The 15586-nt window shown below is 43.9% G+C and overlaps 1 protein-coding gene across 1 annotated transcript in view; it reads left to right on the top strand.

Annotated features, from left to right (window-relative positions):
• The window catches only part of vps13c (vacuolar protein sorting 13 homolog C), a 473104-nt gene that overhangs the window by 58322 nt on the left and 399196 nt on the right, over positions 1-15586 (top strand). The window contains 3 exon segments of the mRNA XM_072493103.1: positions 895-954; positions 6669-6749; positions 8162-8219. Of these exon segments, the coding sequence (XP_072349204.1) occupies positions 895-954; positions 6669-6749; positions 8162-8219 (199 nt within the window).

The following is a 15586-nucleotide window of genomic DNA, read 5'->3' as shown; positions in this document are numbered from 1 at the left end:
GCTTAAACATCCATTTCTTAAAGGTACTCTCACATGACACACCTTATTTACCTGGCCTGCCACTTTCAGGGACCTGTCGGAATGCACTGCAAAGGTCCCTCACTTTCTCAACCCCTCTCAATATCTTCCTGTTTATTGAGTATTCCCTTGCTTTGCCCTCCTCCCACTTCTCCGGATTGAATTGCCACATTTCCCTCCACTCAACCAAACTATTGATATTCTGGAATCGTCAGCTATCCTGTTCACGATCAACTACACGGCCGTTTTTTGTGTCATCTGCAAATTTCCTAATCGTGTCCCTCACATCTGTCCAAATCAATAATATATATCACAAATAGCAAGGGTCCTAACACTGTCCTGTGGAAGCCACTTTCCATTAGCTAAAACACCCGACAATCATTACCCTTTTTGTTTCCTGTAACTGAATCAATTTTGGATCCAACTTGCCACATTCCCTGATATCCCATGGGCTTTTACTTTTCTGACCAGTCTGCCTGTGCTTTCCTAAAAGCCATGGCGATCACATCCACCGCATTATACTTATCGCACTATCTTTTGTGTTTCCTCAAAAAATTCAATTCCGGTCAGTTCAGTTGAATAACTTTCTGTTTTGATCATTTGATCACCTTGCTTTTTTGAAAGTAAATTGGCTTGAACGTTATTTTGCTGTAAGTCAGAGCACGATTAGCTGTGCGCCCGAACATTAGCCGTGTGTTTTGCAGTAGCAGAAGTAAATCTTTTCGCACATCACTGTAGTTGGTTTTGAACTTGTGTTCACTATACCGTCGCTTAGAAAATACCGTGAGTTAAAATACCCCCAAATCAAATTGAAATGTGTCTGTGCAAATAGCTTTTGAAAAGACAACATTATGTTGACCAGCTTTTTATTTCCAGACAGCAGATGAAAACTGGACACCATGTATTTTGAGCGACACTGCAAAAATCATCTACAAGGTATTTCTCACATGGAATTGTAAATGCCTGCGATGTACCAAATTCTGGGGTTGTTCTAGAGATGTGGACGTGGTATTTAGTAGTCATGAGGCCGATTTAAGAAAATTCTGTTAAATCATGGTATTAAAAAGCAGCCAAAAAGACACGGGTGGACCAATGGACAGAAAGCTAAGATTGTTATGGGAAGTGGTAGTGGCATGGTTTGGAATTGTCTTGGGTGTTCTATATTTATATAAGTTACATGGATTTAATTGCAGTGAATTATATTGGAACTAGCTGATGACATCAAATTCTAGATCAGAGCAACTGTCGAGGAGGATGTGGAAAATAGAAAATGACTTGGGCAAGGGGAATGGGAAAATACAGAGTGGATTCATTTTAGTGTAAAGCAGTGGGAAAGAGAATAGTGGGAATAAGTACACCTCCATGTATCTGTAATGATAGGACGATAATTTGTAAAGGCTTGAAAAAGGCAAATGGGATTCTGGGCTTTATACTTCAATGATCTAAACCAAGGCAGTCATGATGAATTTCTGTTTAGGACATAGTTGGAGTATTGTCTGCAGTTCTGGGCACCACATTAAAGGAATGATAGAACCACATTAAGGGATCATCAGACGCACGCGCACGGAACTTACACACGCGTACAGAAATGTACGCACACGTGCACAGAAACTCGCAAGCACGTGCACAGAAACACTCGCGCACAGAGTTGATACCCAATTAAATGCTAGCATGTGTATCATTACTGGAACACTACACTCAACACCACACTCATGGCTCCCTGTCCTGATAAATATCACTCCTCCACATATCCGCCAACTTGCAGTTACCCATGCAATGATAGGAAAAGTTTGCAATGCCCCCCCCAACCTGCCACTTCAACTCCCATCAAGAAAAACTCTCCCACACAACACTCCCAATGAAAATTCCACCTGAACAAATGAATGGGAATCATTGGACGTGACAAACCAATCCAACCCAGCAGTTGCTTGGATTCAACCTTCCAAGGAAAGAGTGGTCCATCCTTAACAGGTTCGGGACCGGCCATGGTCCCTGCTTGGCCACTCTCCACAGATGGGGCATTAATGTCAGCCCCCTATGTGCCTGTGGGAGAGAGGAAGCTGTGCCCCACATCATTGACGAATGTCCAATCAACAGACGATCTGCACTCAACACAGCAGGACCAGAAGAAGCCGCTTCGCTGAGGGACTTTGCATTCGCTAATTAATAAAATAATGTTGGGCATGAGAGGACGGCGCTAATAAGAAAGTCTTTCAGCAATGTGACTTTTCTTATGAGAATGGGGAAGGTTCAGGAAGAACTAGCAGCGATATCAGAATTAGGAAAGGCGTTAGTAGAACCATAGTGAAAGATTGTTTCTGCTGGTTAGTGAATTGTGAACAAATAGAACATAGGCTTAAGGTTATCACTAAAACAATGAAAAGGAAGTTTGATTTTTGGCACTGAGTGCAGCACATGTTTTGCTGTAAGTGGTTGCTGAGTAGAAACTGGCAACATTTGGGATAGAATTCAGCAGCTATTTGGGACAGAAACAAAAGGCAGTAAGGGGGAAAGTGTAAGGCAGAGAAGCCATAGTCAAAAATCAAAAAGGGCGACAGTACAAGGTACAGTGACTGAGGGGAGCTCAGTGAATAGGACCAGGAATACTAAAAGGAATAAAACAGGAAGTAAAAACATTAATGGAAAGCGACGCGGCAGGTTGTGACATGAAGATATGGGTTCACCGACAAGGAAAATTAGGAGAAAGGTTAAGAGGAAATATAACTTAGGAGAGGTTACTGATCGAGGTGTTAAGATTCAAAACAGAGGTATAAATGTAAGTGTACTTTACCTGAATGCTCGTAGTAGTCGGAATAAGGTAAATTAGTTGATGGCACAAACCATCGTGAATGACTATGATTTAGTGGCCATTACTGAAACATGGTTAAAGGATGGTCACGACTGGGAGTTACATATCCGAGGGTATCAAACTATTCGGAAGGACAGAGTGGATGGTAAGGGAGGTGGTGTAGCTCTGTTATTTAAGGATGACATCCGGGCAATCGTAAGGGATGACATCGGTGCTATGGAGGTTAAGGTTGAATCCATTTGGGTGGAAATCAGGAATAGTAAGGTGAAAAAGTCACTGATCGGAGTAGTCTATAGGCCACCAAATAGTAACATTATGGTGGGGCAGGCAATAAACAAAGAAATAACTGATGCATGTAGAAATGGTGCAGTAGTTATCATGGGGGATTTTAATCTACATGTCGATTGGTTTAACCAGGTCGGTCAAGGCAGCCTTGAGGAGGAGTTATAGAATGTATCCGCGATAGTTTCCTAGAACAGTATGTAATGGAACCTACGAGGGAACAAGCGGTCCTAGATGTGGTCCTGTGTAATGAGACCGGATTGATTCATGATCTCATAGTTAGGGATCCTCTCGGAAGGAGCGATCACAATATGGTGGAATTTAAAATACAGATGGAGGGTGAGAAGGTAAAATCAAACACTAGTGTTTTGTGCCTAAACAAAGGAAATTACAATGGGATGAGAGAACTAGCGAAGGTAGACTGGGAGCAAAGACTTTATGGTGAAACAGTTGAGGAACTGTGGAGAACCTTCAAAGCGATTCTTCACAGTGCCCAGCAAAGGTTTATACCAAGGGCAGCACGGTAGCATTGTAGATAGCACAATTGCTTCACAGCTCCAGGGTCCCAGGTTCGAATCCGGCTTGGGTCACTGTCTGTGCGGAGTCTGCACATCCTCCCCGTGTGTGCGTGGGTTTCCTCCGGGTGCTCCGGTTTCCTCCCACAGTCCAAAGATGTGCAGGTTAGGTGGATTGGCCATGATAAATTGCCCTTAGTGTCCAAAATTGCCCTTGGTGTTGGGTGGGGTTACTGGGTTATGGGGATAGGGTGGAGGTGTTGACCTTGGGTAGGGTGCTCGTTCCAAGAGCCGGTGCAGACTCGATGGGCCAAATGGCCTCCTTCTGCACTGTAAATTCTATGATAAAAACAAAAAGGAAGGACGGTAGAAAGAGGGAAAATCGACCGTGGATATCTAAGGAAATAAGGGAGAGTATCAAATTGAAGGAAAAAGCATACAAAGTAGCAAAGATCAGTGGGAGACTAGAGGACTGGGAAACCTTTAGGGGGCAACAGAAAGCTACTAAAAAAGCTACAAAGAAGAGTAAGATAGATTATGAGAGTAAACTTGCTTGGAATATAAAAACAATGTTTCTACAATTATATAAAACAAAAAAGAGTGGCTAAGATAAATATTGGTCCTTTAGAGGATGACAAGGGAGATTTAATAATGGGAGATGAGGAAGTGGCTGAGGAACTGAACAGGTTTTTTTGGGTTGGTCTTCACTGTGGAAGATACAAATAACATGCCAGTGACTGCTAGAAATGAGGCTATGACAACTGAGGACCTTGAGATGATTGTTATCACTAAGGAGGTAGTGATGGGCAAGCTAATCGGGCTATAGGTAGACAAGTCTCCAGGCCCTGATGGAATGCATCAAAAAGTGCTAAAAGAGATGACTGGGGAAATTGCAAATGCACTAGTGATAATTTACCAAAATTCGCTAGACTGGAGTGGTCCAGGCGGATTTGGAAATTAGCAAACGTGACACTGTTTAAAAAAAGAGGTAGGCAGAAAGTGGGTAATTATAGGCCAGTGAGCTTAACTTCGGTAGTAGGGAAGATGCTGGAATCTATCATCAAGGAAGAAATAGCGAGGCACCTGGATGGAAATTGTTCCATTGGGCAGTCGCAGCATGGGTTCATAAAGGGCAGGTTGCGCCCAACTAATTTAGTGGAATTTTTTGAGGATGTTACCAGTGCGGTAGATAACGGGGAGCCAATGGATGTGGTATATCTGGATTTCCAGAAAGCATTTGACACGGTGCCACACAAAAGGTTGCTGCATAAAATAAAGGGTAACGTAGTAGCATGGCTAGAGGATTGGTTAATTAATAGAAAGCAAAGAGTGGGGATTAATAGGTGTTTCTCTGGTTGGCAATCAGTAGCTAGTGGTGTCCCTCAGGGATCAGTGTTGGGCCCACAATTGTTCACAATTTACATAGATGATTTGGAATTGGGGACCAAGGGCAATGTGTCCAAGTCTGCAGACGACACTAAGATGTGTGTTAAAGCAAAAAGTGCAGAGGATGCTGGAAGTCCACAGAGGGATTTGGATAGATTAAGTGAATGGGCTAGGATCTGGCAGATGGAACACAATGTTTGGTAGGAATAACAGCAAAAGGGATTATTATTTAAATGATAAAATATTAAAACATGCTGCTGTGCAGAGAGACCTGGGTGTGCTAGTGCATGAGTCGTAAAAAGTTGGTTTACAGGTGCAAAAGGTGATTAAGAAGGCAAATGGAATTTTGTCCTTCATTGCTAGAGGGATGAAGTTTAAGACTAGGGAGGTTATGCTGCAATTGTATAAGGTGTTAGTGAGGCCACACCTGGAGTATTGTGTTCAGTCTTGGTCTCCTTACCTGAGCAAGGACGTACTGGCGCTGGAGGGTGTGCAGAGGAGATTCACTAGGTTAATCCCAGAGCTGAAGGGGTTGGATTACGAGGAGAGGTTGAGTAGACTGGGGACTGTACTCGTTGGAATTTGGAAGGATGAGGGGGGATCTTATAGAAACATATAAAATTATGAAGGGAATAGATAGGATGGATGCGGGCAGGTTGTTTCCACTGGCAGGTGAAAGCAGAACTAGGGGGCATAGCCTCAAAATAAGGGGAAGTAGATTTAGGACTGAGCTTAGGAGGAACTTCTTCACCCAAAGGGTTGTGAATCTATAGAATTCCTTGCCCAGTGAAGCAGTTGAGGCTCCTTCATTAAATGTTTTTAAGATAAAGATGGATAGTTTTTTGAAGAATAAAGGGATTAAGGGTTATGGTGTTCGGGCTGGAAAGTGGAGCTGAGTCCACAAAAGATCAGCCATGATCTCATTGAATGGCGGAGCAGGCTCGAGGGGCCAGATGGCCTACTCCTGCTCCTAGTTCTTATGTTCTTATTTGAAATTGTAATGAGGAAAGTGTGGGAAAATGGGATGAGAAGACAAAGGGGAACAATAGCTCAGGTTGGTAACCTTTAATCAAAACTCCACAGATGCTGTCGAACTTGCTGCGAATTTTGAGTATATGTAGCATTTTGCTCTTGTAAAGTAATTCGTTTCCGTTCAAGACTTCATAATGGCTCAGGCACATGGGCTAAATGGTAGCCTCGTGGGCTAGTTTTAGATTTTGTGAAGTGTAGAGTAGTTTAGGTACTTTAGTTTAGCGTTGGGGACTGGGGATGGTGGGGGTGAAAAGATATTTGTGAAGTATTCTGAAATGACAAAACAAAATGGTATATGTAAACTGAGGACTTTTGTGTTGTGATTTCAGAGTATTGAGCACTTGAAATCCAGAGCTGCGCAGGTTAGGTGGATTGGTCACGCTAAAATTGCTCCTTTATATCCAAAGATGGGCAGATTCGGGAGACTTGTGGGCTGCGGGGGAGTGGGCCTCGGTAGGGTGCTCTTTCAGGGGGTCGGAGCAGACTCGATGGACCGAATGGCCTCCTTCTGCACTGCCGGGGATTCAAAGTCTAAATTATGGTGATGTAATTCCTTAATTTGTTCTGTGATTTTAAATTCAAAACTCATTTCCTTTTTGGGTTAATAGCATATGTTTGTTCTTTAGCTTGTCCGCTTAGATTGCCTTTGTGCGTACTGGAATGTCGACAGTTCATTGTTTTGCCAAAACCCGAGGGAACAAATCTTGGTACGTATGTCTGTCAGGTTTTGGAAGAATTAAAAATGTATTATAGTTTCATGTGTGCATTATTAAAAGCACCGTCCTATCGAGCTTTTTGTGTTTTCCTCCAATTCCTTTCTTTGCCCCAACATGACACCAGCCGACACTCCTCAGGTGTGAAGGCCAGAGAACTATTTGTTGAAATATCTTCAATTATACCTCATCTGATCTGCCTTTAAAAATGGCAATTCCAGGTTCTTCAGCTTCCCCTGGCTCTGATGCTTTAAGCAAGGTATCCGTTTGGCGGCTGTTATCAGTGTCTGAGGATATGGTGACTACGGTTGTATCCAGTGCTCCAGAGCTGATGGTAGTTGTGCCTTGCACGGACGAATTCACATCTGGGATGGTACTGTGTCCACCTCTCAATGCTTCCTTAGAGCCAGTTAGTTTTCCTTACTGTAACTGCATAGCGTCCCATTCGCTTCAGTGATCGGTGGTACCCTCAAATCTTGCTTCTTCACTGGAAACCAGTGCTTTTCCCCTTCTCCAGTTACATTACCTTGTATTGATCCACATTAACTGTGTGTTGACGCACATCAATCCGCCTTGTCACCTTATTAAGAATTCTTTGAATTTGGTTTGCTTGTTCAATATCATTGGAAACTGTCCTCTTGATTTGGTGGCTCTTTAAATTTAGCGATATTTCTGTCCCCAACTTCAAATTATAATATATTTTTTTATTAGAGTATCCAATTCTTTTTTTCCAATTAAGGGGCAATTTAGCGTGGCCAACCCAACCTACCCTACACTTGTTTGGGTTGTGGGGGTGAGACCCACGCTGACACGGGGAGAATGCGCAACTCCACACGGACAACGACCCGGGGCCGGAATTGAATCGGATCCTCGGCGCCGTGAGGCACCAGTGCTAGCCACTGTGCTGCCAACTTAAATTTTTATATTTGCATTGTAACAGCCTGTGATACCGTGCGAGGCATTGGTTGAGAATTGGCTCATTTCACAGGGCTGAAAGGGAATCTAACCCCATATTAGTTGGTTGGGAAAATGGGCACCTGAATTACTGGTCCATCAATGCACAAAATTCAGAAACGAGCTGAGTAATACACAATTTAAATGTGTTCTTGCGAGGGGTGAGAGGCGCATGTCACAGGCCAGGGTTAGAGTGCGCAGACCGTTTTGAAAAAAACAACTGCAATATATCAACTTGCATGTAAATGGGATTGTTAAGCCTGTAGGGTGCCCTGATGTGCGTCACATTATACCATGCTGTCAGCAATGTTTTTATTCCGGTGTAACTTCTCAAGCACGCCTCGCTCGTTGAGCAAGTCTCCTTTCAAAAAATGTTTCTGGAAAGTGTATCGATCATAAATTGTTTGACTCTGCAATTGCTTCACCAAACGTAACCCTGGTTTGTCCTCTAGGCACAGCTGAAAGAAGGAATAGCTTCCAGTGCTCATGAACCCAAGAATCATGACTACAGTAAGTGGCATCATTCTAACAGTTTGTTGTTGTCCGAGATGTTTTCTAAAATCCTGTTGCAGTTCAGCCTGGAATTTATTTTCTTGGAAAGGATTATTAATTTATTTTATACTGAGGCGTGCAATTGTAATTGTATCTTTTTTAAAAATTCATTCATGCGATGTGGGTGCCCCTGAAAAGGCCTGCATTTATTGCCCATCCCGTGTCGCTCTGAGAAGGTGGTGTTGAGCCGTCTTAAGATGCGAGTTTTTTGTGTTGAAGGTGCTCCCACAGTTCTGATACGCGGGGACTGCCATAGCATTGACCCAATGATGGTGAAGCAAGGCACTTTTTGCAAGTCAAGAGTGGTGTGTGTGGCTCAAGGGAGACCTTGAAGGCGGCGGTGGTGTTCCCAGCACCTGCTGCTCTTAACCTTGGTGCTGACTGGCAGCCTTGAGAAAAATTGCTAAAGGAACATGGCTGACTTGCCTCAGTGGATTCTTTAGGTGTTAGTGCAGTGTGCTGGTTGGTGTTGGAGGGTGTGAATGTTTTGGCTAGTAGACGATGTGCTAATCAAACGGCCAGTTCAGCCCCACTAAGTGGGGTTTGTTATATCTTGGCTGAATCGGGAGGCTTTTCATTTTCGGAGAATCTATAGGCCCGAGTCTTGCAATCTCACGAGCAGTGACTGCCGAGGTGTTTGCTGCTGTTGACAGCCTCAACAGAACTGCAACTTTCAGGTAGCCCTCTGCCACTCATTACCGCCACCCCTAACTCTGCTCACTCTTTCCTATCTTCCCCCATCCAACCTGCCTGCTCCTGGCGACCCCTGCTCTGCGCACTCAAATATTTTAACTGCACAGGGAGGGAGGGGAATTCAAGAGAAAAACCTGTTGGAATCTCAAAGTTAAGAATGGCCTCTCCAGGCAGAGGGAAATTTAAAATAAACAGCAGAGGACAATCTTTCTAATGACAGCAGGATGTGACTGCCCTCTTCCGATTGAATCATCCTTGTTGCAGAAACCTGACATGGCAACATCCTGCAAACCGAGGGGGGAAAGATGACACTCGTATCCTTGATTGTGAATTTAACTCCATTCAATTCAATCCATGCTCAAATCCTCCCTCCCCATCTCCAGAAAGGAGGCGTGGGACAAATCTGGCAGCTACAGACCGGCTTGTGGTGGGGTAACTTTGAGACAATAATCTGAGATAAAATTATTTGTTGTTTGGCAAAATATGGGTGAATAAATTATATCCTTGAGTAAAGAGACCAAAACTATATAATACTCTCATTGTGGCCTCACCAATGCCCTGCATGTGGTGCATTGCCATCCTCGTCTTGTTCTTAAATACACGCAAATTAATTATAATAAGATAGTGGTTAGCACTGCTGCCTCACGGCACAGAGACCCGTGTTCAGTTCCGACCTCGAGTGACTGTGTGGAGTTTGCACATTCTGCCTGTGTCTACGTGGGTTTAATCTCACAGTCCAAAGATGTGCAAATTCGGTGGATTGGCCAAGCTAAATTGCCCCGAGGTGGGGTTGCGGGGATACGGTGGGGGATTGGGCCTAGGTAGGAAGCTCTTTCAGAGGGCTGGTGCAGACTCGATGGGCCGAATGGCCTCCATCTGCTCTGCAGGGATTCTATGAATTTGGTTACGTGAAAAGAAGGAATTGCCGGAAAAAAAAGATGGCTAGTTCTTCTGAAGGATCTGAAATGTCACAAATATAGTATTTTTAACAGAAGGGTAACCATCAAATTTTAAAGTAAGATTACCTTCAATTAATTATTTACTTGCCTTGATCAGGCTCGCTTAGTCAGTGCCTTAGGCCTTGCATTCTTTTATCTGATTGCAGTTTTAATTATCAGGGCCGACATTGTTTGCTCAAGTGCTAGTGTAATAGCAAACACCGTAGAATAACATTTTTTAGGTGTGTGCATTTCTTACCTGTGAATTCACTTTGTTGCGAAGGGAACTAACCATGTTGTTTTGCAAGCTAGTTTTGACTTCTGTTAAAATATGTTTGACCGAGAGTTCACCCAAAGTACCTTTAACCTAATCTGCCTTGCTTCACGGTGGCACGGTAGTTGGATCTGCTGCCTCTCAGCGTCCGGAACTTGGGTTTGATTCCAATCTTGGGTGACTGCCTGCTTAGAGTTTGCACTTTCTCCCCGTGTGTGCGTGGGTTTCCTCCGGGTGCTCCTGTTTTCTCCCACAGTCTAAAGATGTGCAGGTTTGGTGGAGTGGCCATGATAAAATTGTCCATTAGTGGCTAAAGATCTGCAGGTTAATTGGGGTTACAGGGATGGGTGGGTGTAGGTAGGGTGCTCTTTCAGAGGGTCGATGCAGACTCGATGGGCCGAATGGCTTCCTTTTGCACTGTAGAGATTCTATGATTATTTGGCCCTGATTCCATCACAAGACTTATCTACTTTTATGTTTTAATTTCGACCCCCCCCCCCCCATTGCAATTTAAGTCAACATTCCACGAGCCATCTTAATTGCTTGTTAACGTTTTGAGATTCATGTACAAAGACACCAGAATATCTCTGTACCACAGCATTTTCTCTCATTTAAATTATAACCTGTTTTCCTATTCTTCCTGCGAAAGTGGACAACACTGCATTTTCCACATTATACTCCAGCCAATTTAATGCCCACTCACTTAACCCGTTTATATCCCTTTGCAGACTCTGCATCCTCCTCATCCTCCCTATCTTTCTAAAATCAAATGTGGCTGCAATGCAGTCAATCCCTTCATCCAACTCATGAATATAAACCATAATTAGTTGAAGCCCCAGCACTAATCCCACTCGTTGCAGTTTTCCAACCTGAAAATTGATCCATTTGTGTAAACTCTCTGTTCCTGTTTTTTAGCCAATCCTCTATCTACGCTGATAAGTTACCCTCAACACCATGAGTATAGTCATCGAATGGGTTTGCAGATCCAAATACACTACATTCTACCCGTTTCCCTTTGTCCATCTGGTTTTTAACATCCTCATAGGACTCTAATAAATTTGTCAAACATGAATTCCTTTTGCACAAGACCCCTGTATTATAATTCTCCAAATTTCCCTCTGCAAGTTACTTAATAATGGATTCTAGTATTTTCCCAATGAGTGGCGTTGGGCTAACTGGTCTATACTTTCCTGTTTTTTGCCTCCCTCCTTTCCTGAATTGCAGTTTTCCAATCTGCCGGGCCTTTGCAGAAAGGAGGGAATTTCGGAAGGTTACAATCAATGCATCAAATATTTCTGCAGCTACTTCATTTTATAATCTTTATTGTCACAAGTAGGCTTACATTAACACTGCAATGAAGTTATTGTGAAAAGGCCCAAGTCGCCACATTCCGGCGCCTGTTCGGGTACACTGGGAGAATTCAGAATGTCCAATTTACCTAACAGCACATCTTTCGGGACTTCTGGGAGGAAACCGGAGCACCCGGAAGAAACCCACGCAGACACGGGGCGAACGTGCAGACTCCGTACAGACAGTGACCCAAGCCGGGAATCGAACCTGGGACTATGGCGCTGTGAAGCAACAGTGCTACCCACTGTGCTACCGTTCTGCCTAAGACTCGAGGATACATGCCATCATGTTCTGGGGACAGCAGGACTATCATGGTTTGATCACGATGTTAGAATTAAACCTGAGAGAAGCAAATTGAGGAGAGTGAGCGAGGGAAGCAGAAAAATTGAAATGGCTGGCATCATTGGAGCCGTTCTCAATAAAAGATCTAGAGAGGGCAGGAGGCTAGAGGGTGGTGTTCAGCTGGAGGAAGAATTCTAAAAACTGGTCAATGGGTCTGCTGAACAGGGGAAGGCTCCTGGTTAAAGAAGTGGCCATGGAAGCAAAGGCCAAGGATTAAGGGTTCAGTATACTGCTGAGGTTGAAATTCATTAAGGGGGGATGAAGGTGAGGCCTTTGATGAGGACAGATCATGTAGGGAGAGAAGGGTTTTGTGAATAAAGGCAAGGGTTGACGTTGGAAGAAGGGATGGAGTCGGGGAAGAACATTGTTATCCAGGAATTATTGAAACTTGTGTTTCGTCACAGCTGAAAGGAAGTAAAAACATGCGTTAAAGCACAGAATGAGACGGAAGAAGGAAATTGGATCAGGACAGCTTTGAGATAGAAGAGAAAGGTTGCGAGCATTCATGTGACAGCGAGTGACATTGTGTGTGGATTAATGTGGCGCGAACAATGGGTTGAGGATTGCTGACCATTTTAGCGATACTTATAATTGAGGGTGGATCGGAAACATGAAGGGTGGAATTTTAGTTGGAATCCATGTTGGAAGAACGAGGAGGCAATATAAACTGAATGGTGCAGTATTACAGGGGCCGCAGGAATATCATGACCCAGGGCGAAGAGCAAATTCAGCAGATCGTTTGGAGACTTGGGCGGAGAGATGGCAGATGGCGTTTAGTCCGGACAAATGTGAGGTAATGCATTTTGGAAGGTCTAATGCATGTAGGGAATATACAGTGAATACCCTCAAGAGTATTGAAAATCCGAGAGATCTAGGTGTACAGGTCCACAGGTCACTGAAAGGGGCAACACAGGTGGAGAAGGTAGTCAAGAAGGCATACGGCATGCTTGCCTTCATTGGCCGGGGCAATGAGTATAAGAATTGGCAAGTCATGTTGCAGCTGTATAGAACCTTAGTTAGGCCACACTTGGAGTATAGTGTTCAATTCTGGTCGCCACACTACCAGAAGGATGTGGAGGCTTTAGAGAGGGTGCAGAAGAGATTTACCAGAATGTTGCCTGGTACGGAGGGCATTAGCTATGAGGAGCGGTTGAATAAACTTGGTTTGTTCTCACTGGAACGACGGAGGTTGAGGGGCGACCTGATAGAGGTCTACAAAATTATGAGGGGCTTAGACAGAGTGGATAGTCAGAGGCTCTTCCCCTGGGTAGAGGGGTCAATTACTAGGGGGCATAGGTTTAAGGTGCGAGGGGCAAAGTTCAGATGAGATGTACGAGGCAAGTTTGTTTTACACAGAGGGTAGTGGGTGCCTGGAACTCGCTGCCGGAGGAGGTGGTGGAAGCAGGGACGATAGTGACATTTAAGGGGCATCTTGACAAATACATGAATAGGATGGGAATAGAGGGATTCGGACCCGGGAAGTGTAGAAGATTGTAGTTTAGTCGGGCAGCATGGTCGGCACAGGCTTGGAGGGCCGAAGGACCTGTTCCTGTGCTGTACATTTCTTTGTTATTTGTTCAAATGAGATCCATGGCTTTATAAATAGAGGCACAGGGGCAAAAGCAAGACAGATATGCTGAACCTTTATGAATTACTGGTTAGGCCTCCACTGGAATATTGTGTTCAATTCTGGGCTTTACACTTTTGGAAGGATATCAAGGCCTCATCCAGTACACGGGGAGATTTACTGGGATGGTGGTGGGGCATTGAGGTATTACTTAAATGTGGAGAGACCAGAGAAACTGGGATTATTCTCCTTAAAGCAGAGACGGTATGGTGAGATTTGGTAGAGAGATGGTCATAATTATGAATGGTTTTGATGAAGAAGGTGGGGAGAAGTTTCCCTGTGACAGGTTCAAAAGGCACAAACTTGAGTCGGCATTGGTAAAAGAACCATAAGGCATAGGAGCAGAATTAGATCAATTCGGCCGAATGAGTCTGCTCCACATTCAATCATGGCTGATATGTTTCTCATCCCCATTCTCCTGCCTTCTCCCCATAACCCCTGATCCCCTCATTAATCAAGAACCTATCTATCTCTGTCTTAAAGACACTCAGTGATTTGGCCTCCACAGCCTTCTGCGACAAAGAGTTCCACAGATTCACCACCCTCTGGCTGAAGAAATTCCTCCACATCTCTGTTTTAAAGGATCGTCCCTTCAGTCTAAGGTTGTGCCCTCAGGTTCTAGTTTCTCTACGAGTGGAAACATCCTCTCCGCATCCACTCTATCCAGGCCTCTCAGTATTCTGTAAGTTTCAATGAGATCCCCCTCACCCCTCTAAACCCCATCGAATACAGACCCAGAGACCTCAACCACCCCTTCATTCCAGTGATCTTTTAAAAAATAAATTTAGAGTACCCATTTATTATTTTTTTTTTTTTCCAATTAAGGGGCAATTTAGCGCGGCCAATCCACCTAACCTGCACATCTTTGGGTTGTGGGGGCGAAACCCACGCAGATATGGGGAGAATATGCAAACTCCACACGGACAGTGACCCAGGGCCAGGATTTGAACCCGGGTCCTCAGTGCCGCAGTCCCAGTGCTATCCACTGCGCCACATGCCGCCCTTCCAGTGATCATTCTTGTGAACCTCCTCTGGACCCTTTCCAAGGCCAGCACATCCTTCCTTAAATACGGGGCCCAAAACTGCTCACAATACCCCAAATGGGGTCTGACCAGAGCCTTATACAGCCTCAGAAGTACATTCCTGGTCTTGTATTCTAGCCCTCTCGACATGAATGCTAACAATGCATTTGCCACTGCCGACTGAACCTGCATGTTAACCTTAAGAGAATTTTGAACAAGGACTCCCAAGTCCTTTTGTGCTTCTGATTTCCGAAGCCGTTTCCTATTTAAAAAATAGCCAGAGTTGAGATTAGGAGAGCTTTTCTATACAGGGTGTTGCAGTGATCTGGGATGCACTGCCTGAGAGGGTGATGGAAGCAGATTCAATAATAAGCTTCAAAACATAATTGAATAAAACTTGAGTAGTATAAAAATTACAGGGCTATGTGGAAGAGGCAGGGCAGTGGAACTAAGTGGTAGTTTTTTTTGAAGAGCCAGCATGAGCACAGTGGGCTGAATGGCTTCCTACTCTGCTATATTATAGATTAATCTATGATTAATCTATGATTAATCTAGGACAAAGGTTTGGCACAACATCGTGGGCCGAAGGGCCTGTTCTGTGCTGTATTTTTTCTATGTTCTATATAGTTCTTTGAGTCCAAGTTCTATGTACATAATCATTTGCCTATTCTTGGTAATTAAGTTTTACCAGAATTCAGACTTGATCTCTCTCCTTGCTGTGCTTTAGGGATTATTGGTACAGTTGATGTGTAAATGGCAACAGCATCACCTGAGTGGCTTATTTAGAACTGTTAATACTCCAAGTGGCTTGCATGATTTTTCCATGCACTGGGAAGAATGGTTTATTCCTTTCATATTCTTCTATGTTCACTTGTGAAATTTAGGAACCACAAATAACACGTTAGATTATCGCACGATATGTAATTGGATTTCCCATTGAGTCTCAAAAGACAACAAAATGTACAAAAAGACAACAGTAACTTGCAAATACGTGCTATACGATCAAATCTGTTCAAATAACATTAAAAGCTGAAACTTTCGCACAAGAAACTGGGTTTAATTTAAAAGTAGGTTCATTT

The sequence above is a fragment of the Scyliorhinus torazame genome, chromosome 30 (assembly GCF_047496885.1).
Source record: "Scyliorhinus torazame isolate Kashiwa2021f chromosome 30, sScyTor2.1, whole genome shotgun sequence".
NCBI classification, from domain to species: domain Eukaryota; kingdom Metazoa; phylum Chordata; class Chondrichthyes; order Carcharhiniformes; family Scyliorhinidae; genus Scyliorhinus; species Scyliorhinus torazame.
Note: the sequence above shows the minus strand (reverse complement) of the source record. Positions and strands in the feature narration are given on the sequence as shown.